The following is a 24,644-nucleotide window of genomic DNA, read 5'->3' as shown; positions in this document are numbered from 1 at the left end:
CCAACCCATCAAGGACTGCGGAGCGAGATGGAACTCTGCCTGCACATTCCAGGATGGGGGACAGCAGCATGGAGACCCCTCAGGTGTAATCCAGGATGGACCCCAAAACCCCACTCTGAGAACTCCAAGTCCCCAGTTCCCAGAGGGATCAACCCCACCACCTGTTCAACCCAACCCAGCAATGACTCCGGAGTGGGATGAAGCTCCAAGTGCACATCCCAGGACAGATAAGAGCAGGATGAACTCCCCAGTCATATCCTGGGATGGGGAAGGCGAGCGGACCCCCGGTATCACCTTTTCCGGTAGCTGAGCTTCCACCTCCTTCTTGAGGCGCCGGAGCAGGAAGGGCCGGAGCACCTTGTGCAGGCGGCGGATAATGAGGATCGTCTCCTCCTCATTCAGGTCCACCTGGCCAGGGAAGGGAATTGTCACCAGAAAATGGAAATTGTCACCAGAAATGGAACTGGATGGAAGCCCAACATCCCAAAACACCAGGTCCCTCTGCTCCAAGAACCCCCCGATGCCCAATTCCTAGCAGGATCAATCCATCTGCCTGCTTGACCCAACAGCAAGTCTGGAGTGGGATGAAGCTCTGTGAGTGTATCCTGGGATGAGGAGGGCAGGAAATTGTCAGCAAGGAAGGGAATTGTGACCCAGAGAAGGGAACAGAGCCCTCAATGGCAACACTGAGCCACATCCCACAGCTCTAGGGACGCTTCCAACCCCTCTGGAGCCATGAATGATGACACCACATCCCACCACATCCAGAGCCACTTCAAATTTCTCTAGATCCATTAAAGGCACTGATCCACATCCCAGAGCTCCAGGGACGCTTCCAGCTCCTCCCTACCCATTGACATTGACTCCAAGCCCGTCCCCACTGCCGGCAGCCCCCACCCGCTCCCGCATTTCCCCTTTCCCACACCTTCTCCCCGGTCATGGCGAAGGGCGCATTGAACCACTGCTCGAAGGTGCTGCAGCTCTTGAAGATGGTCGGGAGCAGGAAGTTGAGGAGGGCCCAGAGCTCCGGGAGCTTGTTCTGGAGCGGAGTCCCGGTGAGGAGCAGCCGCCGCGGGGCCACATAGTGGGTGTTGAGCACCTGCGTCAGTTTGCAGTGGTGGTTCTTCATCCGGTGCCCCTCGTCCACGATCATGTACTTCCAGCGGATCTGTGGGAGTGGGAAGGGCAGGGATGGTGGGAACTGGGGGGTAGGGATGTGCCCAGAGTAGCCCGTGATGGCTCGGTGATGCCGGAGGAGCTCAAAAAGGCTCTGAGAGGGGAATATACCAGGAGGGTCCCCCCACATCGGGATGGGAATCCAGGTGATTCACACCAGGATGGGAATCCGGGGAATCCCTGCCAGGATGGTGGATCCCAGCTCTACTGAGGAAGAGGCCCTAATCCCTCAATCCCAGAATTTGGGATCTGGGGCATTATCTGAATGTTGTTCCATCAGCACAACTGCTCCATCCCACTTATCCTCCCCCCACGGTCACGGATCTGAACCGCTCGGCAACGAGGGTCTCGTAGGGATCCAATTAATATTAATTATTCAGGGAATTTTTCATGAAGCGAGAACCACATATCCACTGGATCATGGGAAACATTGCCAAAAACTGGGAGCAGGAATTCCACCTCAGCTTTGGCCACCGAGGGGGAATAGCTCCTGTGGGAGCTCCAGGGAATAAAATACCAGGATTTGGGGATAAAAAAGACAGAGATTTTCCTGTTTGCACCATCCCTGAGCCTGGTGAGATTGGGAAAATCTCAGAGTCCAGTGCTTCCTGGCCTCACCTTGGCCAGGATGTGCTTATCCTTGATGATGTACTCGTATGTTGTAAGCAAGACGTTGAATTTTCCGCTCCGGAGCTGCGGGACAAAGGCGCGTCGTGCCGCCGGAGAGCCCTGGAGGGAGAATTCCAACCGGTAATGTCAGGCCAGAAGGGAATTCCCAGGAGAGGGCTGTTATCCACAGGGAACAGCAAAGTGAGGAGGTTTGGGGGGTTCCTGCTTGCTGAGGAACAACTGAAAATGGGATTTCATAGATTTGGAGCTGGGATGCAGCGTGGCTTCCTCGGGATAGCAGTAACAGAGCAGGAAGAGGAAAAGGGAAGCTGGAATCCAAGGAACGTGGCGCTTACCTTGTAGGAGACCTTGACCACGGAAGGAGCCCATTTGTCGAACTCGTAGGCCCAGTTGGACAAAGTCCTGGGGGGAAAGACACAGAAAGGGTGGGAATCTGGGAATGTGGGGCTGGAGCGGCGGCTGGGTGAGGTTTTTCAGGTGCTCCAGCACTCACGAGAGCGGGACGATGATGAGGAACGGGCCATTGATCCGCTTATGCTCCATGAGGTATGTGATGAGGGCGATGGTCTGGATGGTTTTCCCCAATCCCATCTCGTCTGCCAGGATCCCGTTGAGGTTGTTGTTGTACAGGGACACGAGCCATTCCAGGCCTTTGATCTGCAGGAACGTGGATGGGGGTTGGAACGGGGGTGGGAGAGTGGCCGGCCTCACCCCCCCCCGCCCCCGCCCCGCTCCCAGCCTGGGTGCACGCAAATGAGCTGGTAACGAGGCTGGGGTAATTATTCAGAGCCAGTTGTAGGAATTGGGATATTCCATGGATTCACACGGAACATGATGGGTTTGGCTTTCAGCAGGGAGCAAGTCCAACTCGTTATCTTGCTCCGGCTCCATCTCGTTATCCCACTCTGGCTCATTATCCCACACCATTCCATTTATTATCCCACACCACCTCAGACTCATTATCCCTTTCCAGCTCGTTATTCCTTCCCAGCTCTGACTCCTCATCCTGCACCAGCTCTGGTTCCTTATCCTGGTACAGCTGTTATCCCACCACAGGTGTTCATTGGATCCAGCTGCTTATCCCATCCCTGGACCACCACAGTCTCTGCTACCTCCCTTGGCACCCCCGTATCCCCGACATTCCCAGACCTGGTACTGCTTGAGGACGCCGTTGACCATCAGGGCCGACTGCTTGTCCACGCGCTCGGTCACGGCGTGAGCCACGGCGTAGTAGGACTGGAGCCCCCGCGCCAGTGCCTGTGACACCCCGTACTCATCATCCACGTCCTGCTTGGCGTTCCTGCCCGGAAAACCGGGATAACGCGTCACGGCGCACCAGGGAATGGGGTCAGAGTAGGGTGGGAGGGAGTATGGGGAGATAAACAGGGGGAGAGGAGGAAACTTGGAGGAAAAACAGGAATAATGGAAGAGACCGTGATCTCGGGAGGGAAAAACGTGGATGAGAGTGGGGGATCCCTATTCCTCGTGGGCAGAAAAGGGAAAATAAAGGAGGAAAAGGGGAGACGATTTGCATTCTCGGGGTGAAAAAAGGGATGTTTGAAGGATGATGCTGTTGGGAGAATTCCTGGGAAGTGCCATCAATCCTGTGCAGGGTTGTTTTCCCACCGAATTTCCAGATAAAATGCCATGTCAGGGCTTGTTTTGGGAAGATTTGGAAAAAAATGGGCTTAGGGGAATGCTGCTCGTGGAACCCCGCCCCTGGGGCGGGGAAGTGATTGGGAATGGGAAGCTGGAGCAGGAAAATGAGCTCACTCAATGATGTGTCGGGCGTCCACTTCTGAGACGTCGTCGCTGTCCGGATCCGGAATCTTCTTCTTCTCCTCCACGGGCAGCGCCGGCTGTGCCGGCTGCGGCTGCTCCTCTTCCTCCTCCTGCGGGATTCCCAGGAATTCCAGGGAAAACCGCCTCGGAACACCCTGGGAAGCACCTGCCCCCTCCCACCTGAAGCTCACAGAGACGGGAGACTCCCACAGGATCCCGCCGTTCCCTTTGGAACGGCCAAGGTGCCACGTCAGGAATATTTCAGATGAAAACTGGGATCGCCCAAAGGGAATTTCCAAGTGTTCCTGGCTGCCCAGTGCTTGTTCAACACAGAGATTCCATTTTATCCCACTATTTTCTTCAATTTTCATCTCAGTTCATCCCATTTTTTAATACTCCTTTTTCCCATTTTTTTATCCCATTTTAATTAATTTTATCCTACTTTATCCTGTTGTTTTGTCCCATTTTACGCTATAGCTTTATTCCACGTTATCCTACTATTTTGTCTCATTTTAATCCACGTTATCCTCCTGTTTCATTCCATTTTATCCCATTTTTTTTGAGCTGCCAAACAGGCATTGCCAAGGTCAGCTCTTTGTTGTTCTTCCCAGAACGCTCCCAGCGGGAATGCGGTGGGACCCCCCTCACCTCCTCCTCCTCCTCGGAGCCGCTCTCCTCGCTGTCGGAGCGTGGAGCCACCTCGTACCTGCAGGGAAAAAATGGGGAACAGGGAATTCCAAAAGAAATTTGGCTCTGGCATTCCCAGCTCCCTGTTCCCTTCCAGCTCTTACATCCCCAGCCTCCGATTTCCTCCCAGGTCTAGCACTCCTAGCTCCCTATTCCCATTCCCAGTCCTCCACTGCCATTCTTGACTCCAGCATGCCCAGTTTCCCATTCACATTCCCAGCCCCGGCATTCTCAGCACCCCATTCCCTCCCAGCTCTGGTATTCCCACTTGCAGCATTCCCAGCCCCCCATTCCCGGCGTACCCAGGATTCATTTCCAGCCAGGCCTCAAGCTGCCCAGCCTTGGGCGCATCGGTGCCGGTGAGGATCTTCCCACTCTCCACATGGATCACCTTTACTGGGAGGTCGCTCATCTGGCTCGTCTCATCCAGCGGCTGCAGGAGAGGCCAGTGGATCGGGATTGGGAATTCTTGGCCTCAACCCCCCCGAACCCGCTGGGAAAAGCGGGGGTAAAGGGAGGATCCGGACGGACCGGGTAGGACACGGCCCGCACTCCCCGCCTACAGTGGGCTGGAGCGGGATGATCCCTGTGGCCCCTTCCCGGCCATCCCAGGATCCGTGGGATGAGCCCGGACTCACCTCCCCATCAGGGCCGATGGCTGGAGCCTGTCCCTCGGTGTTCTCTGCCTTCTGTGGGAGAAATGGGGCAGGAGGAGAAGGAAAAGGAAGAAGAGGAAGGAGAGGAGGAGGAGGAAGGAGAAGAAAAAAAAGAGGAGGAAGAGGAAGAAGAAAAGGAGAGGAAGGAGAGGAAGGATGGGAAGGAAGAAAAGGAGAGAAGGAAAGAGAAGAGAGTCAAGAGAAGAAGGAGAGAAACAAAGGAAAGAGAAAAGAAGAGGAGGAGGAGAGCAAGAAGAGAAAGAGAAAGGATGGAGAAGAAGAGGAGGAAGAAAGAGAAGAAGGAAAGAAAGAGAAGGAAGAAAGAGAAGAGGAAAAAGGGAAGGAGAGGAAGGAAAGAAAGGAGGAGGTGGAAGGAGAAGGAGGAGACAGGAGTCAACCTGGGCAGTACAGCCCTGGTGTTCCCTCTGTGAGCCATTCCCGGTGCCATTCCTGGAGTTTCAGCTTTCTCCCACCTTCTTCTTCTTCTTCTTTTTCTTCTCCTTGGCCACCTGGGCTGCCTTGTGCTGCCGCACGAGCTCTGTTAGGTTGGCCACGTACTCGTCTGTCTGCTGCAGCAGGTAGGCCAGGCGCTTGTCCTTCTTCTGGTCGATGAGCTTCCGGTAGCCCTCCTCATCCTCCGCCTGCCCGGGGGTGAACAACACACTTGAGATCACTTGGGAGCAGCTGGAAACACCCTGACCTCACCCCACACGCCCCCTGGTGCCCCTACTCGCCCTCAGCGAGGACAAAGATCCTGCCACATCCACCCCGATCCCGCCCCTCCCGTCTCTTGGCCGCCTTTTTCCCGGTATTGCGCGTCCGGCTCACCATGAGCCGGCGCATCCGTTCCTTCTCGATGCGCTCGTTCTCCTTCTTCTGCTCGCGCTCGGTGTTGGCGTGGTACGTGGCCACTGCCTTGGTCAGCTTCTGGATCTTCCCGCTCACGCTCCGGTGGTATTCCTTGAAGTCCTTGGCATGCTGCAGGATGCTGTTGAGGTATTCCTGTGGGAACAGGACACAGGCATCAGATTGCAGGGCTTCGTGTGCGGAGATTGCACAGGAAGTTGGAGAACGGCAGAGTCGGGAGGGATTGGTGGTCATTGGAAGAGAGTAACAGGAATCAGAGGGTCCCAATGGTCTGTAGAGGGTCCCAGTGGCCATCACCAAACTCTTGGCCACCATCATCCAGAGTCAGCCTTCCCCAATCCCCCAAACCCGGTGATTCCCTTAAAACCTCCACCCCTGCCACCTCCCTGTCCCAATTCCCGGGAACCCCCCGACCTGATGCTTCTGCCGGCGCTTCCGCTCCTGCTCGATCTTCTGCTGCTTCTCCAGCTTCTCTGTGATCCGGGCCTCGCGTAACGACTGCCGCTTGCTGCGCTTGTAGGCCTTGGCGTTGAGCGCTGTCTCCAGCGCCGTGTCCCGCCGCATGCACACCACCACCTCCTGCCGCAGCTGCAATCCCGGGAAAACCACACGGGATCAGTCCCCGGGGCAACCCTGCAGCCTCCCTGCTCCCAAATCCCAGTGATCCCGGTTCCCACCTGGCGCTGGAAGTTGAGCAGCCGCAGAGCCTTGAGCTCGATGGTTGCTTTGGTCCGCAAGTCCCCAGCCAGGGAGCCGGGAAGGTTCTCCAGCTCTTGGATGCGGTGGGCGATGCGAGCTTGGAGCCTGCGGAGGAGGGGGAGGGATTTCGGGATGAGTTCAGCTCCACTCCCGTCCTAGTTCCCGTCAGGAAGAGCATGGGAGCAGGGCGAGGGCATTGGGAAGTCGCTGCTGGAATCGTGGGATGGGTTTTGGGAACCCCCATGGGAACAAGGACACAGCAGGGCTGGAGCGTGGCCAGGGAAAGACAACGGAGCTGGGAAGGGTCAGGAAAAATCACCAAGGAAAATGTTCTCCCACTCATTCCTCTGGATCTTGGGAAGAGGAAAAATGGGATGAAGGCCGTTGGGGATGGGAGAAACCTTGGGACTCTCCAAGGAAAACGCACTCATCCCTCTGGACCTGTGGACACCAGGAAGAGGGAAAACAGGATGGGGGCAGCTGGGGCCGGGAGAAGCCTTGGGAATTCCAAGGAAAATGTCCTCTTGCTCATCCAGAAGGGTCTCAAGAAGAAGGAACATGGCATGGGGGCATCTGGGAGGAACACTGGGAATTCCCAGGAGATCCAGGCGGGGCCATACCTGTACTCACGCTCCTGCAGGATCTCAACGGGGTCGAGGCCGCGGGGTTTCTGGATGGGGGTGATCCGGTTCTGTTTGGGATGGATCGGGAGCGCAGGCGGCGCCGGCTGCCCCGGAGAGGGTGGGGGGGGCCCAGGGGATGCCGGGGGCACGGCCGGGGGCACGGGGGAGGGGCGGCCGGCAGGGGGGGGCGGCAGCAGCTTCTGGGGGGCCCCGCCTGGAGCCGCCGCCGACAGCGGCCCTGCAGGAACAGGTAGCCTGGGAATACCGGCCCGGGGACAGGCGCAGCAGCTTCCCAGGGGATGTGGATCTCGAGTCCCACAAAAAAATCTAATCAGTTGGTCACAAATGAAGTTAAATTCCCCAAAAACGTGAATATCTGGCTTGGAATGAGCTTGTGGACTAATTGCAGAGATTTAATGGGAAATTCATCCCAATTCCCCCCAAAACTCCAATTATTTACCTGGAAATTAGCCCTAAATCCCCCAAAAGGTCCAATTATTTGGCTAGAAATCAGCCCCAAATCCCCCAAAACTCATGTTGTTTACCTGAAAATTAACCACAGTTCCTTAAAGAACCCCAAATATCTGTCTCAGAATGAGCACACGGATCCCTGGGAAGCTCCAGTGTGGAACTTAAACCAGCCATTCACAGAACTCCAGCCCCAGTTTCAGGGTTTTAACCAGGAACTTCCTTCCATTCCCACACCCCAGAGCATCCCTTGCTGACAGATCTGGGATGAATTCCCAGAATTTTTGGGATCCCGGTCTTACCTTCTGGCCAGGGCTTGGGTGGCCCCCCAGGGGGCTGTCCTGGCATGCCGGGGGGAACTCCTGAGGGTCCGGGTGGGGGCATGTTGGGCCCCCCTATTCCTAGAATTTCCCAAAAATTGGGCAGAAAAGGGAAAAAAGAGAGGCAAATCCCATGAGGATGCTGACTCCTGGGGGAGATTCCCAGCAGGAAGGTTGGTCTGCTCTGGCCGAAGATGAGGACCTGCAGGTACAGCCCCCCTTCCCCTGAACTGCCAGAGTCCGGACGGATCCCAAATCCCAGCCTCCGGAACGCCCACAGACACGGACGGGAGAAGAGCAAGAAACCCAAACTGGGGGATACTGGGTCAACCTGGGACCTAACGCTTCCCGTGGATTATCCAGGATGGAACGGGATGAGGTCCCTTCCCACGGATCCCTTGGGACAGAAAGGGACGAGCTCTCCATGAATATCCCAGGACAAGCTCCCCTGGATCTCCCAGGATAATGCGAGATGAAACGGGACGAGCTCCCCACAGATCCCTGGGACGGAACGGGACAAGCTCCCCACAGATCCCTGGGACGGAATGGGACGAGCTCCCCACAGATCCCTGGGACGGAACGGGACGAGCTCCCCACAGATCCCTAGGACGGAACGGGATGAGCGTCCCTCGGACGCCCCAGGACACAACCGGACAGACGCCCCCAGGCCCCCCTTTCCCCCCAGCCCCTCCTCACCGTGAGGTCTGGAATACCCAGGCGGCGCTGGCCCCGCTCCGGGCGCTTGTCCCGGGCCCTGCGCGGTGCCGGCGGGCGGAGGTAGAGCAGGAATCTGCGGCTGCATCCCGGGCAGGGGCCGCTTTCCCTGGACAGCAACCTGGAGGTGCTCCGGGAGCGGCTGCCCCCGCGCCAGCAGCTTGTAGGCCATGATCTGGGCGCGGAGCTGGTGCAGCTGAGCCGCGTTGAACGGGGACGGGCCCCGGCCCAGCGCCGGCGAGTCCGAGCCGGAGCCATCCAGCGCCGCGCCAGAGCCGCCTGCAGAGCCGCCGGAGGGGCCGTTGGATGGCACCGGGCTGGAGGCGTGCTCCGAACCGCCCAGAGGAGACGGATAACCTGGTGGGGAAAAGAGGGATGCGCTTGGGAGCGGTGCAAGGGGCTGAATTCCAAACCAAAATGAAAGATTTACAGCTGGAATTCCCCGAGAGCGACGTCTGCCCTCAAAATTAAGGATTGCCACCCTAAACCCCACAGGATTTCACTGTTCCTCCCCCAAAATCCAGCACGTAGACCCAGAAATCCCCCAGAGAGCTGCCGGAATCCAGGACTTTTGCCCCAGCATCCAGGATGTAATCCCGGAAGGATGAAAACCCCCCTCACAAATCCGGGATTTGGACACGGCTTCCCCCACTCCCCCCGTCACGCTTCTTCCCACGCTCCCAACCTTGGGAATGCTGATCCATGGGGCTGGGGGGGGGCCCCATCCCCGTGTGCCCCCCCGGCCGCATTCCCATTCCCTTCATCTGCCCGTAGCGCGGATCCTCCGACATTCCCTTCTCGTGCATCGGATCCAGGGGCTGCAGGAGGGAAACATCCCAGGAAATCAGACACTGGCACAACATTCCTGGACAAAATCCCGACGCTCCCAACCCACCCCACCTGCAGAATTCCCAAGAGTTGGAGCTGGAGCTCCGTTTCATTATTCCCGGAGATGCCGGATTCCAACCGCTCCGGCTACGAAAATCCTTCCCGCAGCACAATTTCCTGGATTTTTTTATTAAAAACCCCATGGATTACAGGCAAGGAACTGTTGTCAAATCCCTAAATCCAGGAGAAGAAACCTCTCAATTAATGAGTTAATTAATGGGGCCGGGGCGGGGGATTTTCCCATTTCTGAGGTTTTTTGGTGCATTTTTGGAACGGGAGAGTCCAGGACAGATTTGGGGGGGATGGGGGTGAAATAAGTTGTGAAAGGAGAGAAGAAACGGGAATGGGAAGGGGCTGCAGGTGCAGCTCATGGATTTTAATTAAATCCCTTAATTATTCTCCTCTTCCCATCTCCTTCCACTGCTGGAGGAGGAAAATGGATCATTCTGGCACTGGGAATTCACAGAGGCAATGAGGTCCAGGGGACACATGGATCAAGATAAATCCCCCGGCCACGCCCGAGGGTTTCTGAGGCCCGGAACGCTGGGATGCGTCACCTTGTGCAGGGGGTGGATGGTGTCCGGGGCGTATCCTGGCGCCGGCAGCGCGTGTCCTGAGTGTCCGGACCCAGGCGAAGGGCCGGGAGAGGGGCCCAGCATGGATCCCGGGGAGGGGCCGGGACCGGGAGAGGGGCCGGGCCGGGGGGTCCCTCCCAGCGGAGGCTCCGGAGTCGCCATCTCACATCCAGAGCTGGGAACGGGCGCCTGGAGCTGCACCTGGAACAGGGGATCCGGGTTAATTTTGGGAATGAACTGAGGGAGCACCAGGTGGGAAACGCCCTTCCCAATGCACGATCAAGGAATGAGCAGGAAACCCTCTCCCTGGTCCATGCTCAGGCACGAGGAATATTCCCAATCCATCCTTGAGGCAGTTGGAACAGGAAATCAGCTTCCAAATCTGTTAACAAGGAATAAGCAGCAAGAATTCCCTCCCAAATCCAGCATTCCGGAACAAACAACGGTAATCCCATTCCCAATCCGTCCTCGAAGCAGGAGGGCTGGGAAATCTGCTTCCTAAACCATCACGGAGGGATGAGGGATAGGAACCCCCCTTCCCGATCCACCACCAAGATCTTAAGGAAAAGGGAATCCCCTTCCCAATCCATTGCTGAGGAACGACGAACATGGAATCTGCTTCTGAGTCCATCATCAAGGAATGAGGAATGGGAACGCCCTGTCCCGATCCATCTCAGAGGGCTGCGGAGGGAAAAGCGCCGCTCCTGCACAAGATCTGGGAATTTCCAGTCATTCAGAAGGGCTGCAAAGAGTCAGGACACTCATCCCAATTTGGGGTCGGTTGGAATGGGTTCGCTGGGATGCTGGGAAGCCACGTCCACCCTCCAGTCCCAAAGAGGGAGAGATTCCACCTAAAGCCACTGGAATTCTTATGGGAGACACTCCTTTTCCAGGCAAATCCCTTCTCTTTCTAAGGAAAAAACTCCTTTTCCAGAAAAAAATCCCTTTTCCCAGGCAAACCCCTGTTTTTCCCATGCAAATCCCTCCTTATCCAAAGCAAGTTCCTCCCTTTTCCAGGCAAAACCCAGAGTAGGTTTTCCTGGAAAAAATCCTCCTTTTCCAGAAGGAAAAAAACCCACCAAACTTTCCAAGCAAAATGCTCATTTTTCCAAGCAAAACCCCATGAATGCTCCAGAGCAGCACCGAACCCACAGATTTAGTAATTCCAGGACCTGTGGGTCAGGAAAAGCTCACACAAACTTCCACGTTCCCGCTCGTTTCCTGCTGGAAAACCTAGATTACAGCACCAGGGCAGCGATTCCCAGGACATGGAGCAGTCACGGCCAGTGGTGGGAAATCCCCAAAACCCATCAGGAAACTTCCGTGGCGGCGCCCGGAAGCTCCTTCATTTTTAAAAATGTGTTTTCCTGGGATGCTGCTGCTCCCCGAGCAGCTTCCCGAGGATCTGTGCACATCCCTGGCCTCCCCCAGAAACTTTTTTGGCTTAAAATTCTCAGATTTAAAGGAAGGAAAGTTCAACACCCACAGAATTCCAGGATCGGGGGACTGCTGCCTGGGAATCACCATTCCGAGGGTTCCGACACTCCCCGGAACAATGGGAAATGAGCTCAAACAAGCGGGATCGTTTTCCCCGATTTTCCCCACTCGGGTTGTGCCAGCACCAGGAAAACCCAGACTTCCCAGCACCTGCTTCCCCCTACATGGAGGGATTGATCCCAATTTAAGTCATTCCAGCCCTTGGGAATCTTCCCTCCTCCCAGGGGCAGAGCCATTCCCGTCCCCTCTTCTGACAAGGAAACAGCGATTGACAAAGCGCTTTTCCGGGAAAGAGAGGGATTGATTCCTGCTGGATCTGGCAGGAGCTCATCCCGGCACGGCTTTCCCAGGAAAACCACCGCCATTCCAGGGATACTGGGGAATGAATCTTTAATTAAGCTCCATTCCTGCTCTTTTCCAGCCCTAGCACCACCACTCCCTCCCACCCACAGGAATTTTATGCCTGATTCCAGGGAAATCTGTCATTTCCAAGGAAAATATTCCCGTGGGACGTCACTTCCCAGATCCTTGTGGGGGGGTTCCCAAAATTCTGGCACCCACCTACAGGCACGGGAGTCTTCGATGCCTCTGGAGGGACGAGCTCCTAACGCCGGGCTGGAGGGTAAACCGCGAATTAATCTGGAATTAAGTCGGGAACGTCATTATCGGGCAGCACCGGAGCACTAACAGAGCACAAGACGCCTAAAAAATGGCGATTTCCTCACGGATGAGCCCAATTTGGTGGATTTTTAGGCAATTTGCCGACTCCCAGCGAGGAAACGCTACAAAAGCCATTAAAAAAATTGCACTTAATTACTCCTGGAGGCAGCAGATTCCACCTGCTCCAGCCACAAAAATCATTCCCGCAGCACAATTTGATTTTTCTTGGATTGTTTCATTAAAAACCCCCCTGGATTACAGGCAAGGAATTGTCATTAAATCCTGAAATCCAGAAAAGAAACCCTTGGATTAATGAATCAATTAACGGGGTTGCCAGGGGGCGGATTTTCCCATTCCTGAGGTTTTACAGCCCATTTTTGGAGCAGGAGAGTCTGGGAGGGATTTAGCAGGGGTGGAAAAGAAGTCGGGAAGGGGAAGAGGAAATATGGATGGGCTGCGGGTGCAGCTTCTTAATTCTAATTAAATCCCTTGATTATCCTCCTCTTCCCACCTTCATCCACCTCCGGAGGAGGAAAACGGGTAATTCCGGCAGCGGGAATTTGCGGAGGTGAAAAGGGCGGGGGAAAAATGATTCAGGATAAATCTCCCCCTTCCAAAATCGGGGGTCCTGCTGCCACCCGTATCCCCCCCGGATTCTTCCAGGAAGGGGCCAAACTCCCAGCGGGAAACGAGGGAGCTTATCCGCGGGGCCTCGAGAACCGCGTGATCCTCCCTCCCCCCCCCCACCCTCAAAACCGGGGGAAAATCGGGTAATTTGGGGGCGAGGAGGGAAGATGGGAAAGGATGGGGAAAAGGAGTGGAAAAAACGGGATTCCCAAAACCAGCGGGGCCGGGCGTGATCCCACATAACTGGGAAGGGTCTGGGTTGGGGGGGGCGGGATAAGCCCCCTGGGATCAGAAGGATTGGGGGGGTGCGGGGTTGGTGTCCTCGGGAAGGACAAAGACGGACACGGCCCGGGAGGATTTGGGGGGGGTGGGGAAGGGAAATATGGGGGAGCATAGTAGGATAAGGGGAGGAAAGAGGGAAACGGGGGAGGAAAATGGGGAAGGATATAGGGAATCTGGAAAAAGCCGATACAGGGAGAAACCAGGGGGATATGGAGGAGGGAAAACGGGGGAATATGGGATGGGAAAAGGGGGATATGGGGAAGCTGAAAAAGGGGAGGATGCTGAGGGGGCTGAAGTGGGTGACCGATCCTGTGAGGAGGGGGATCCCCAAGGCCGCCCCCCCCCCCGGGCTGAGGTCGCCGCCGGTCCCGAACAAAGGGCCCGTGACCCTCGCGGGCCGCCGTACCCGCCCCGCGCCCCCCGCCCGGCCTTACCGGGGCCGGGGCCCTTCCCGGGGCCCTTCCCGGGGCTCATCCCGACCCGATCCCGGCGCGATCCCGATCCCGGTCCCGGCGGGGGAACAAAGGAGCCGCCGGAGCCGCCGCCGCCGCCTCAGGGAGCGCCGGGCCCGCGCCTGCGCGCCCCGCCCCGCGCCGGGCCCCGTCCACCGCGCGCACTCAGCCAATGGCGCGGCGCCCCAGCGCCAGCGCTACCAATGAGCGGCGAGCAGAGGGGCGCGCGCGCGGCGGCCCCGCCCGCCCCCCCCCAGCAAAAGTAGCCAATGGGAGCGCGGCGAGCTGCCCCCGTGGAGGGAAAGGGGGGGGGGAAGGAGGCGAGGCCGCGCCCACCCGCGACGCGACAGCCAATGGGAGACGCGTTCGCCGATTTTCCCCGCCCCCGCCTTGCCCGAGCTGTCAGTCACCGGCCCTCGCAGCCATTCAGCGCGGCACTCTCCCTCCGCGGCCAATGAGAAGGCGAGGAAGGCACCGGGGAGGCGGGGTCGGCGGCGGGTGGGGCACGCGCGTGCGCGGAGCGCGCGGCACTGCGGCGGGGGGGAGGGGCGGGGGGGAGGGACACGAGGGGTCCTCGGGATGGAGGCGGAAAAGGGGGGGGGGGTCCGCAGGATTCCCACCGTTTGGGGTGGAAAACCCCCGAATGAATAAAATTCCCCCAGTTGGAGCCATAAATGGACATCGGTTCCCTAACTGGTCTCCTATTTCGGGATAAATTTAATGGGTTATAAATGAGAAGTAACGAAATCCCGGGTTTGGGAGAAGGGGGGGTGACTCCGTTTATGGCTCTAGTGTCGCCATTTACATGGCCTGGGTTCAGTCACCCCCTAATTTTTGGGATAGATCCACTGGAATTAGGCCAACTTGATTTATAAACTGAACTCTGAGTTATACCAGGAATTTGGGAGGTCCCGAGTCGGGGGAAGGGTAAGTGAGATTGGGGGGGGGGGGGGGGGGGGGGGTTCCCATCTGTAGCTCTGCGATGTCACTACCCACCCCCATCCCCAGTTTTTGCTACAAATCCACTGGAATTCAGCCAATTTAAGGAATTCTCAAGTAAATTCCGAGTTGTGGCAAGCGTTTGGCAGGAGTTTAGGAGCGCGTGTGGGGTCAACAAGTGGGATTCTGCCTCCTAAAATTGGGAACGTCGGCGAACGATCACAAAACCGCGTCAGCATTACCTACTTTGCGATCGCTGTGCAGCTGCACAAGAAGAACATCCCTGCTGCCAGGAAAAAAAAAAAATAACACCCAAAAAAATCCAACTTCCGAAATACCAAAGTAAACCATTTTTACAATACCAGACAACCAAACTTCAAAATACCAGAATACCAAGTTCAGAAATACCAAAACGATTCCATTTCAAAGCAACAAAATAGCAAGTTCCAAAATACCAAAGTAATTCCATTTCAAAATACCAGGATATCAAGTTCCGAATATCGAAATGGTCCAATTTCAAAATATCAAATTCCAAACGACCAATTTTCAAATGTCTGTTTGGATTTGGCCTGGGCCCGTCAGGATAAGCCATAACCGAGCTCCAGAACCCTCCGTGAATGTGTCAAACGCTTCCAAAGAAAGCCGAGTCAGTGACAATTCCAGAGGAGAAACTTTAGGTGATGTCCTATAATCAGTGGGGAAGTTTCTTGGCAATTATGAACCTCAGACATATGGAATTTTGGAGGCAGAATTGCAATTTCAGCCTCGGACCCCTGGAGGAGAAGGGCAGATCTTTCCCAGAGGAAGGGAAGTACCATTTTGGTCCTTAATGCCATTAGCAAAGCGATTGGAACAAAACAATGACTTATTTACAGATAAGCTTATTTATGATGAGGATGATAAGCAAGTAACAGAAATGAACCACGTGGATTAAAAAGCAGGTAGTAAACAGATTACATTTTTGTACCAAGCATTAAAAGGATGCTCATTTCTCTTCTTGCATTCTTTCCCTAATTTTAACAGAACCATTTTCATCCCAGATCCCACTCAGCGGTCAGAGCATTGAGCAGGGGCTGGGGAGCAGCTGGATGCACCCGGGCACCTGGGCAGGCGGGGCAGCGTGTGGGGTGCCAGGGGAAGCTTTCAACTTCCCCCTTTTATCTGGTCAGTCCCTCCCCAGAGCCCCTGGTCCCTCCACAGGGGCCCCAGAAAAGAGAGGGGTCATTAGGAGAAAAGGGGTTTAAACTGAGAAGAAAAACTTGCTTTTCCATAATTGTCTATGTTCAAACTGGGGGGGAATGCCCTTCCCCTGCGATTTAAATGGCATCATTTGAAGGAAATCCTGCCTTTTCTATGCTGTTAAGGGTATCCACTGATGGGGAATCCCCATTTCCCCTTATTTTCTAGTTTAAATGGAAGGGGAAAACCTCGACCATGCTATTTTACGGGTTTAAACTAAGGATAACTCCTACATTTTCATCATCCTAATGTTCAGATTGAGGATGAAGCCCAATTGTCCCTCCTTTTTAAGGGTTTGAACTGAGGGGAAGATCCCCCTTTTCCCCTCAGTGATTTAAGAGATCTAAAGTGATGAAACCCCCTCTTTTCCCAACATTTTAGGGGATTAAATTAAAGGGGAGAAGCCATTTATTTTCCATTATATCTGTTTAAGTGGAGGTAAATACCCTGTTTCTTCCCTTTAAGGAGCTCAGTTGAAGGAAGCTCTCCCCTTTTCAGCATTTTAAGGGTTTAAATCTGCATTTCAGGGCGCTTCTACCCGGGCCCCGGTACCGAGTACGGGAGCGAGCCCGGCACACGCGTGACCCTGACGGCGCCCGGGGGTCTATTTTTTTCCCTTGTAACAGGTATAGCCCTAATTAGAGATCCCAGTGAGAGTTACGACACTCCTATCGTTACTATTCTTCTCCGCCCTACTTAGCCACAGGTGGGGTACTACTTAGCGATCACTAAAGAACAATAACGCAAATTAACAACTAATTATCCCACTCATCTATCTACGAAGCTTTATTTGTTACCCAGTCTCTGCCCTTTCACGAAACGCAGTCGTAGTAAAAAAGAAGTAAAAAAGAAGGTGTCATCGCTTCCCTGAAGAGCTTTTATCCCCTACTCAGCCCTTCCCTCACCTCGAACTTAAGTCAGAGGAGCCAAACGGCTTTTGCGGCTTCTCCGAGGGCTTTTATACCTTGTGTTATTTGCCACCTCCCTTTTCCCCGGGCATCGTGGGAACGAGAGGCGGGCCCGGCCAGGGGTATATTAACCCCAGCCTTTGCCAAAGGGGGGCATTTCCTGCGTGGGACTGAGTGGGGTGAGGGCTCTCGTCTCATTTCAATGAAGGGGATCCTTCAGGTTATCTCAGCTTTTTTTTCAGCAGATGCTTTTGGCCTCTAAAACAACAGAGGCTTTGAGGACACCATGAAAAAGATAGTATGGAGCACAGGCAGTATTTAAGCTCGTGATTTTAGGTTAAGTGTTCAGGGGCAGTAAGGTGCTTTTGTAAATTTGGTTTTTTTTTTGGTTTTTGTTTTTGTTTTTTTTTTTTTTTTTTGTTTTGTTTTTTGGCAGTAACGTGCTTTTGTAACTCTGGGTTTTGTTCTTGTTTTTTTTTTTAGGAGTGTTGTAACTTCTGGGTTGCACAGAGTATGAAACTTCAGATTTTTTCAGCACAGTCATCGTGTTACTAAAGGGACCTGCCCCATGTCAAAGATGACACCCAAAACTGAGGCTTCCGATAGGTAGGTTGTGGATTACAACCAGGAGATGGACCCTGAGCAGGATAACCGGTTTAGGAAGTGCCAGGAAGGGTTTTGAAGGCTGCATGGTGGGAAAAGGCATCTATTTGGGACCCCCAAGGCTTTTCTTTGAGCACAGCACATGCATTTATGTGTCTTAAAGCACACAAATGCATCCACCATGCTCACAGCAACGCTGTATAGCTTTGTTCCTCTCTAGCCCAGGTGTCTATTGAAATCCCGGCCATAGCTTTTTGATTCAGGACAAAGCCGGAGATGCGAGGACCCAGGCACACTTAGGAGAGGGCAAGTAGTCAATCTGTCGGGATTTGGCCCAGACGCCTCTAAACTTGTGCATTGATTTTGGTTTTCTTTACCTTAGCCAACTAAGAGGCTAACCCAACTATCGTGGGGTCTTCCGAGACAGCTGAGGAGGACTCATTTTGCATCCGACGTGGATTCACATCGCTGGTCGTCCGAAAGATAAGTCGGGGGCTAGGACCTGGAGATGGAATGACAGGGTAGAGAGTTGGAAATTCCTGGTAGACATTTAAAAATCAGTGCAGGTGTAAGGGATGTCCTCTAAGGGGCCTCTTAGGACGGTCAAAGGCAGCAGCTCTACTTTTGGTTGCAACCGTAGGGTGTGCAGAGCAATTCCAGTCTGTCTTGTGTTGTCTAGAGTGTTGCGTTGTCTAGCGTGTTTTTGGGATCCCTCGGATCAGCTATCTCTGCCTTTTCCCCTCGAGGACCTTATGGCAAATGTGAGCCATCGTCTCTAGGTTTTTGAACATTCGCGCTTCTCGGCACGATGCCGATATCGTTTGTTCTTTTACTGGCAGGCTCAGCTGTGTCTTGGAATCTCATCTCGGCACCGTCGAGTCGGACGTCTTTTGAGACCTCATTCCTGGCTGTATTGCCATCCATCCTTTCCAGCCGTGAGCTGTAATGTCCTGGGGCTTGTAAGATTTTAAGGATATGGGGAGCATTCTGGACGTAGCATTGTCTTGCAGCCATCTCGATCATTGTGACAGACAGTTCTTATAACAGGTCACTCTGTTACAGTCTTGTCTTCCGCTCCCTGGAGCCTCCTCTGTCCACTGTCGCTATGATACCGGTCATCTCTTTTGGCATCATCTCGGTCCTTGCCATTGTTCTTCTCCCCGAGAACTTTTTTTTTATTGTCCTTGTGTCACACTGTGACACACATAATGTGTCACACATAATATGTCATTTTTGTTTAGCCTGGAACTGCTCTGCCCTGTGGAATAGACTGGGGGGTAGGTGGAGTAGAAAGAAGACTTTACAGGTAGCCTTTAGCTTTGCTTAGCCACTCGAGCCACACCTCAGACGAAGCAGACATGGCTATATTACAGAATTATTCTTTGTGTTTATTTTTAGCCTGTGGCCTGAGAACCCCGGCCTTCTAAGGAGGCAGTGAGTGGAGGAATTGTCAGGTTTTGGCCAACGTGCCACTGAATTCATGCACTGATGTCAGTTGGGTTTTCTTTATTGTAGCCGACTGAGAGAGAACAGCCCAGCAATGGCAGGAGCTTCCCGGACGGCGAGGCAGCCTTCTTTTGCGCCTGAGGCGGATTTGCATCCCCAGATGTCTCAGAGATAAGTCAAGGGGATGAGAGCAGGGTGTCAGGTTGGGGCTCACCAGGAGGGAATATTGAGTCAGATTCAGAGATGGGGATGCCCAAGGAGGGACCCCTTAGGCCCCATAAAGGGAAAGTCTCACTTTTGATCACAAGGCCAGGGTGCGCCAGGCAGAGCAGACCCAGTGCACTTTGTGTCACCTGTCTATCGTGCATTCTGTCTCTATGGGGCATCTAGTGTCTTCTGCCTTAGCCCTTTGATGTGCTTGTGTTCATTCTTCTGGCCAAGAGTTTTTCTCCTTGTTGCTTCCGCTTGTTTGTCATCTGCTGTGTCACGGGTGCCTGCTTGGGTTTGGTCCAGAGCTGCTCTGCCCTGCTGCACAGTTTGGCCTATAGGTGTAATAGGACAAGGACCCGGGGGCTTGAAATTTGTAACGTAGGCTGTAGTTTGGCCACCAGATGGTATTCCTAGCTTGACACAGGATGGCTGGAGCTGTTAAGTTCTCATGCAGCCCTTTGACTTTCGTCATCACTTTTTTTCAGATGCAGATGGCATAAATCCGTGGCAGAGAGCCCCCCACTGGGTTAGGGGTTCCCACAGGAAGGTCAGTTGCTGTTTGTGTTTGCAGGGCAAGTGTAAATGGTGGCTGTGTTCCAGCATTGTTCTTTGTCTTTGTTTTTAGGAGGTAAAGCCGGGTAGGAGCAGCCAAGGTGAAGTGAACGAGATAAGCAGTGACTGGTGGAAAGAAAGAGTTTTAATTCCTTGGGTGTCAGGTTCTGGTACAGCTCTAAGCATTCATTGTCATTTGTGTGTTTTAGGCGGTCCACTAGCATTATGCCGAACCTCCTTGCTGACAGACCCAGCTGTCCACCTTTGTGAGCCCTCTGAAGGTATTACGGGTCTCTTTGACCAAGCCTTCACCTTTTCCATTCAAAGGGTCTTCTCTTAGCAGCCTTTGGCAATGGGTGGGGAGTTGGGGCGAGTCAGGGAGGGAGGAGGAGCGAGGGTCCGCTCGAGTCTCAGCAATGCCACATCACCTTGTCTCCTCCTAATCCAGGTATACCCTGCAATGACAGTGTCAGTATTGGAGCGCGGCCAAAGCGTGCGGCCCAAGGACCCTGGCCCTATTAGGAGATGGTGAGTGGCGGAATTGTTGGGTTTTGGCCGAAGTGCCACTAAGTTCGTGCACTGATGTTTGTTCGGTTTTCTTTATTGTAGCCAACTGAGAGAGAACAGCCCGGTGACTGCAGAAGCTTCCCGGACGGCAAGGCAGCCTTCTTTTATGCCTCAGACAGATTCACATCCCCAGACGCCTAAGAGCTAAGTCGAGGCTTGTGACCCACAGAGGGGGTGACAGCAGGGTGTTGAGTTGGGACTCACTGGGAGGGATTTTTGAGTCAGATTTGGAGGTGGGGATACCCAAGAAGGGGCCCCTTAGGCCAGCATAAAGGGAAAATCTTGCTTTTGATCACAATGCTGAGGTGTGCAGGGTAGAGCAGTCCTGGTGCATGTCACTTGTCTCTTGTGTGTTCTCTGTCTTTTGGGCATCTCGTGTCACAGGTGTTTTGTTTTAGCCCTTTGAGCTGCTTATTGCAAACGCTGGGCATTATTCTTAGCATCTCTGCTCTTGTTATTCCTCAGTGTGGTGCTGATACCATTGATCCTTTGACTCTTGAGCTTGGAACTTCATCAGAATTGCATCTCTTTAGCAATGTTGAGGCGGGTGTCATTTCTGGTCTTGTTCTGAGCTGCACGACAGCTGTGCACCACAATGATTCATTATAGGGGATGAGGACTTGCAAGAATGAGAAGATAGCTAGACGATTCTGCCCGTACAATTCTCGGGCATCCATCTTTGTGGTTCTTGGATTAAGTCTTTCTGTTAGCATATTCTTCTGCCAGGGTTCTTGGAGCCTTGTTGGCTCACTTTCAGTCTCACCGAGGTCATCTCATTCCTCATTCTCTCAGTCCTTGTGATCATCTAACCTAGAGTTTTCTCTCCTCGTCGCTTCCGCTTGTTTGTCATCTGCTGTCTCACAGGTGCCTGCATGGGTTTGGCCCAGAGCTGCTCTGCCCTGCTGCACAGTTTGGCCTATAGGTGTAATAGGACAGGGCCCCGGGGACTTGAAATTTGTAACGTAGGCTGTAGTTTGGCCACTAGATGGTATTCCTAGCTTGACACAGGATGGCTGGAGCTGTTAAGTTCTCATGCAGCCCTTTGACTTTTGTCATCACTTTTTTTCAGATGCAGATGGCATAAATCCGTGGCAGAGAGCCCCCCACTGGGTTAGGGGTTCCCACAGGAAGGTCAGTTGCTGTTTGTGTTTGCAGGGCAAGTGTAAATGGTGGCTGTGTTCCAGCATTGTTCTTTGTCTTTGTTTTTAGGAGGTAAAGCCGGGTAGGAGCAGCCAAGGTGAAGTGAACGAGATAAGCAGTGACTGGTGGAAAGAAAGAGTTTTAATTCCTTGGGTGTCAGGTTCTGGTACAGCTCTAAGCATCTGTTATTGTTTCGGTCTTTTAGGTGGTCCACTAGCATTACGCCGAACCTCCTCGCTGACCAGCCAATGGACCCAGCCCACCGCCCTCGTGAGCCCTCCAGAAGCGGTACGGGACTTTGCGACAAAGCCTTTACCTTTTCCATTTGAAGGTGCTGTCTGGGTAGCCTTCATCCACGGCAGAGGTGTTGCGGTGAGTTGGGGATGGAAGGAGGGAAGGAGGAGCGAGGGTCCGCTCAAGTTTTAGCAAAGCCGCGTCACCTGGTCTCCTCTTAACCCAGGTATACTCTGAGATGACAGCGTCGTTGTTGTTGCTTGGGTGCCAAGTTCTGGTGCAGCTCTTAATGTCCATTGTCATTTGTGTGTTTTAGGCGGTCCACTTGTATTGTGCTGAACTCCGTCACCGACCAGCTGACATACCCGGCTCGCCGCCCTTGTGAGCCCTCCCCGAGCATCACGGGACTCTGAGACGAAGCCTTTATCTTTTCCATTTGAAGGTGCTCTCTGTGTTGCCTTTGGCAGTGGCAGAGGAGCTGTGGTGAGTCAGGGAGGGAGGGTGGAGCGAGGGTCCACTCAAGTTTCCGCAATGCCACATCACCTTGTCTCCTCTTAACTCAGGTGTACCCTGCGGCGGCCTCGAAGTGCGGCCGAAGCGTGCGGCCCGAGAACCCCTGCCATCTTAGGAGACGGTGAGTACAGGAATTGTAGGGTTTTGGCCCACGTGCCACTAAGTTCAGGCCTTGAAGTTTGGTTTTTTTTTTTAATCGCAGCCGCCCAAGAGACAGCAGCCCGATGATGGCAGGAGCTTCCTGGACGGCGAGGCGGCCTTCTTTTGCACCCGAGGAGGATTTGCAGCCCTGGACTTCTGAGAGATAAGTTGAGGGCTAAGACCCACCGAGGGTATGAAAGCGGGGTCCCGGGTCGGGACTCACTGGGAGGGATTTTTGAGCTGGCTTTGGAGACGGGGATACCCAAGAAGGGGCCCCTTAGCCCACATAAAGGGAAGTCTCGCTTTTGATCACAATGCCAAGGTGCGCAGGGCAGAGCAATCCCGGTGTGTGTCATGTCACCTGTCTATTGTTATGTTCTTTTTGGGTGTCTTGTGTCTTCTGCCTTAGCCCTTCGATGTGCTTGCGGTTTTTCTTTTCACAGAGAGTTTTCTCTCCTTGTCATGTCTCCTCGTTTGTCATCTCCTGTGTCACGGGTGCTTGCACGGGTTTGGCCCGGAGCTGCTCCGCCCTGCCGCATACCCTGGCACGTAGGTGTAATAGAACAAGGCCTGGGGACTTGAAATTTGTAATGTAGGTTGTAGCTGGGCTCTAGATGATACTCCTAGATTCACACGAGATGGCTGGAGCCGTGAAATTCTCATGTAGCCCTTTGACTTTTGTCATCACTTTCTTTCAGATGCAGATGGATTAAATCCATGGCAGAGCGCCCCACACCGGGTGAGGGGATTCCTGAAGGAAGGTCGGTCACTGTTTGTCTGTGCTGGGCAAGCGTAAATGATGGCTATGTTATAGTACCATTCTTTGTCTTTATTTTTAGGGGATAAAGCCGGATAGCAGCAGTCAAGGTCAAGTGAGCGAGGTAAGCGGTGACTGGTGGAAAGAAAAAGTTGTCATTGCTCGGGTGCCAAGTGCCGGTACTCTAGACTTTAAGCAGCCATCGTCATTTGTGTGTTTTAGGCAGTCCACTTGTATTATGCCAAATCCCCTCACCGACCGGCTGACAGAGCCGGCTCGCCGCCCTCGTGAGCCCTCCCAAAGCGTTATGGGACTCTGCAATGAAGCCTTTACATTTTTTGTTCCAAGGTGCCTTGCGGGTGACCTTTGGCAACGGCAGAGGAGTTGCGGCGAGTCGGGGAGGGAGGCCGGAGGAGCAAGGGTCCCCTCAAGTTCAAGCAATGCCACAGCACCTTGTCTCTTCTTAACCCAGGCATATCCCGCAATGATGGCATCAGCCTTGGAGCGTGGCTGAAGCGTGCTGCCAGAGGACCCCGGCCTTCTTAGGAGATGGTGAGTAGTGGAATTGTCCCGTTTTGGCTGACGTGCCACTAAGTTCATGTACTGATGTTTGGTTTTCTTTGTTGTAGCCGACTAGGAGATGGCAGGAACTTCCTGGACAGCGAGGCAGCCTTATTTTGCACCCGAGGCGGATTCACATTCCAGATGTCCGAGAGATAAGTTGAGGGTTATGACCCACAGAGGGGATGAAAGCGGGGTGCTGGGTCGGGCCTTGCCGGGAGGGATTTTTGAGTCAGCTTTGAAGGCAGGAATGTCCAAGAAGGGGCCCCTTAGCCCACATAAAGGGCAAGTCTCACTTTTGATCACAATGCCGAGGCGGGCAGAGCAGTCGCGGTGTGTGTCGTGTCACTTGTCTATTGTATGTTCTGTGTCTTTTGGGCATCTTGTGTCTTAGGTCTTTTTCCTTAGCCCTTCGAGGGGCCAGCTTATCAGAAATGCTGGGCATCATCCTTAGCATCCTTGGCTGGGTGCCGATACCGTGAGACCTTTGACCGACGAGCTCGGATGTGCATCGGAATCGCATCTCCCTTTAGAAGCATTGAGTCAGAGGTCTTTTATGGTCTTGTTCTGAGCTATATTCACAGCTGCGCACCGCAGTGATCCATTACAGGGGATTAGGACTTGTCAGAATGCAAGGAGCGGTAGAGGATTCTGACCGTGCGATTCTCGGGCATCCATCTTTGCGGTTCTCGGAATAAGCCCTTCTGTTAGCATCTTCTTTGAGCCTTGTCGGTCTCGCTGAGATCATCTTGCTCCGCATTCTCTTGGTCCTTGCGGTCATTCCTCTTGCCAGAGTTTTTTCTCTTCATCGCATCTCCTTGTTTGTCATTTCCTGTGTCACAGGTGCCTGCATGGGTTTGGCCCGGAGCTGCTCTGCCCTGCCATGTAGTCTGGTGTATGGGTGTAGTAGGGAAAGTCCCAAGGCCTTGAAATTTGTAATGTAGGGTGTAGTTTGGCCTCTAGATCATATTCCTAGATTCACATGAGATGGCTGGAGCTGTTAAGTTCTCATGCAGGACTCTGACTTTTGTCATCGCTTTCTTTCAGATGCAGACAGATTAAATCTGTGGCAGGGCGCCCCAGACTGGGTGAGGGGGTTCCCGCAAGAAGGTCAGTTGCTGTTTGTGTTTGTGGGGCAACTGTAAATGGTGGCTGTGTTACAGCATTGTTCTTTGTCTTTGCTTTCAGGAGGTAAAACTGGATAGCAGCAGTCAAGGTCGACGGAGCGAGG

The 24,644-nt window shown here is 53.9% G+C and overlaps 1 protein-coding gene and 1 long non-coding RNA gene across 10 annotated transcripts in view; one reads left to right on the top strand and one right to left on the bottom strand.

The window, feature by feature from the left end:
* The window catches only part of SMARCA4 (SWI/SNF related, matrix associated, actin dependent regulator of chromatin, subfamily a, member 4), a 23,806-nt gene extending 10,072 nt beyond the window's left edge, over positions 1-13,734 (bottom strand). For 5 of the 6 annotated variants that reach the window (XM_032094433.1, XM_032094438.1, XM_032094435.1 and 2 more), the window contains exons 1-21: positions 13,586-13,734; positions 12,144-12,221; positions 10,068-10,286; positions 9,308-9,440; positions 8,605-8,979; positions 7,891-7,989; positions 7,118-7,358; positions 6,476-6,602; positions 6,213-6,386; positions 5,760-5,933; positions 5,405-5,572; positions 4,914-4,964; positions 4,578-4,708; positions 4,237-4,294; positions 3,580-3,698; positions 2,956-3,106; positions 2,300-2,463; positions 2,142-2,208; positions 1,795-1,905; positions 926-1,168; positions 295-408 (exon numbers count right to left, since the gene is read on the bottom strand). In XM_032094433.1, coding sequence (XP_031950324.1) covers positions 295-408; positions 926-1,168; positions 1,795-1,905; positions 2,142-2,208; positions 2,300-2,463; positions 2,956-3,106; positions 3,580-3,698; positions 4,237-4,294; positions 4,578-4,708; positions 4,914-4,964; positions 5,405-5,572; positions 5,760-5,933; positions 6,213-6,386; positions 6,476-6,602; positions 7,118-7,358; positions 7,891-7,989; positions 8,605-8,979; positions 9,308-9,440; positions 10,068-10,247 — 2,880 coding nt within the window. In that variant the 5' untranslated portion in view covers positions 10,248-10,286; positions 12,144-12,221; positions 13,586-13,734. The remainder of the gene's footprint in view (positions 1-294; positions 409-925; positions 1,169-1,794; positions 1,906-2,141; positions 2,209-2,299; positions 2,464-2,955; positions 3,107-3,579; positions 3,699-4,236; positions 4,295-4,577; positions 4,709-4,913; positions 4,965-5,404; positions 5,573-5,759; positions 5,934-6,212; positions 6,387-6,475; positions 6,603-7,117; positions 7,359-7,890; positions 7,990-8,604; positions 8,980-9,307; positions 9,441-10,067; positions 10,287-12,143; positions 12,222-13,585) is intronic. The other variant, XM_032094434.1, reaches the window with a different exon arrangement.
* Positions 7,459-24,644, top strand: LOC116437116. Of its 4 annotated transcripts, none has more exons than XR_004237173.1 (8): positions 17,178-17,295; positions 17,675-19,781; positions 19,949-20,028; positions 20,110-20,300; positions 22,794-22,976; positions 23,325-23,404; positions 23,482-24,523; positions 24,602-24,644. It is a non-coding gene; the product is annotated as an uncharacterized LOC116437116 (long non-coding RNA). The 4 variants fall into 4 exon arrangements; XR_004237175.1 differs by lacking the exons at positions 17,178-17,295; positions 17,675-19,781; positions 19,949-20,028; positions 20,110-20,300 and adding exons at positions 21,437-21,579; positions 21,758-21,924; positions 22,005-22,075 and having other exon boundaries at positions 22,157-22,856; positions 22,935-22,976; XR_004237174.1 differs by lacking the exons at positions 17,178-17,295; positions 17,675-19,781 and adding an exon at positions 7,459-7,470.

The sequence above is a fragment of the Corvus moneduloides genome, chromosome 32 (genome assembly GCF_009650955.1).
Source record: "Corvus moneduloides isolate bCorMon1 chromosome 32, bCorMon1.pri, whole genome shotgun sequence".
In the NCBI taxonomy this organism is placed as follows: Eukaryota; Metazoa; Chordata; class Aves; order Passeriformes; family Corvidae; genus Corvus; species Corvus moneduloides.
Note: the sequence above shows the minus strand (reverse complement) of the source record. Positions and strands in the feature narration are given on the sequence as shown.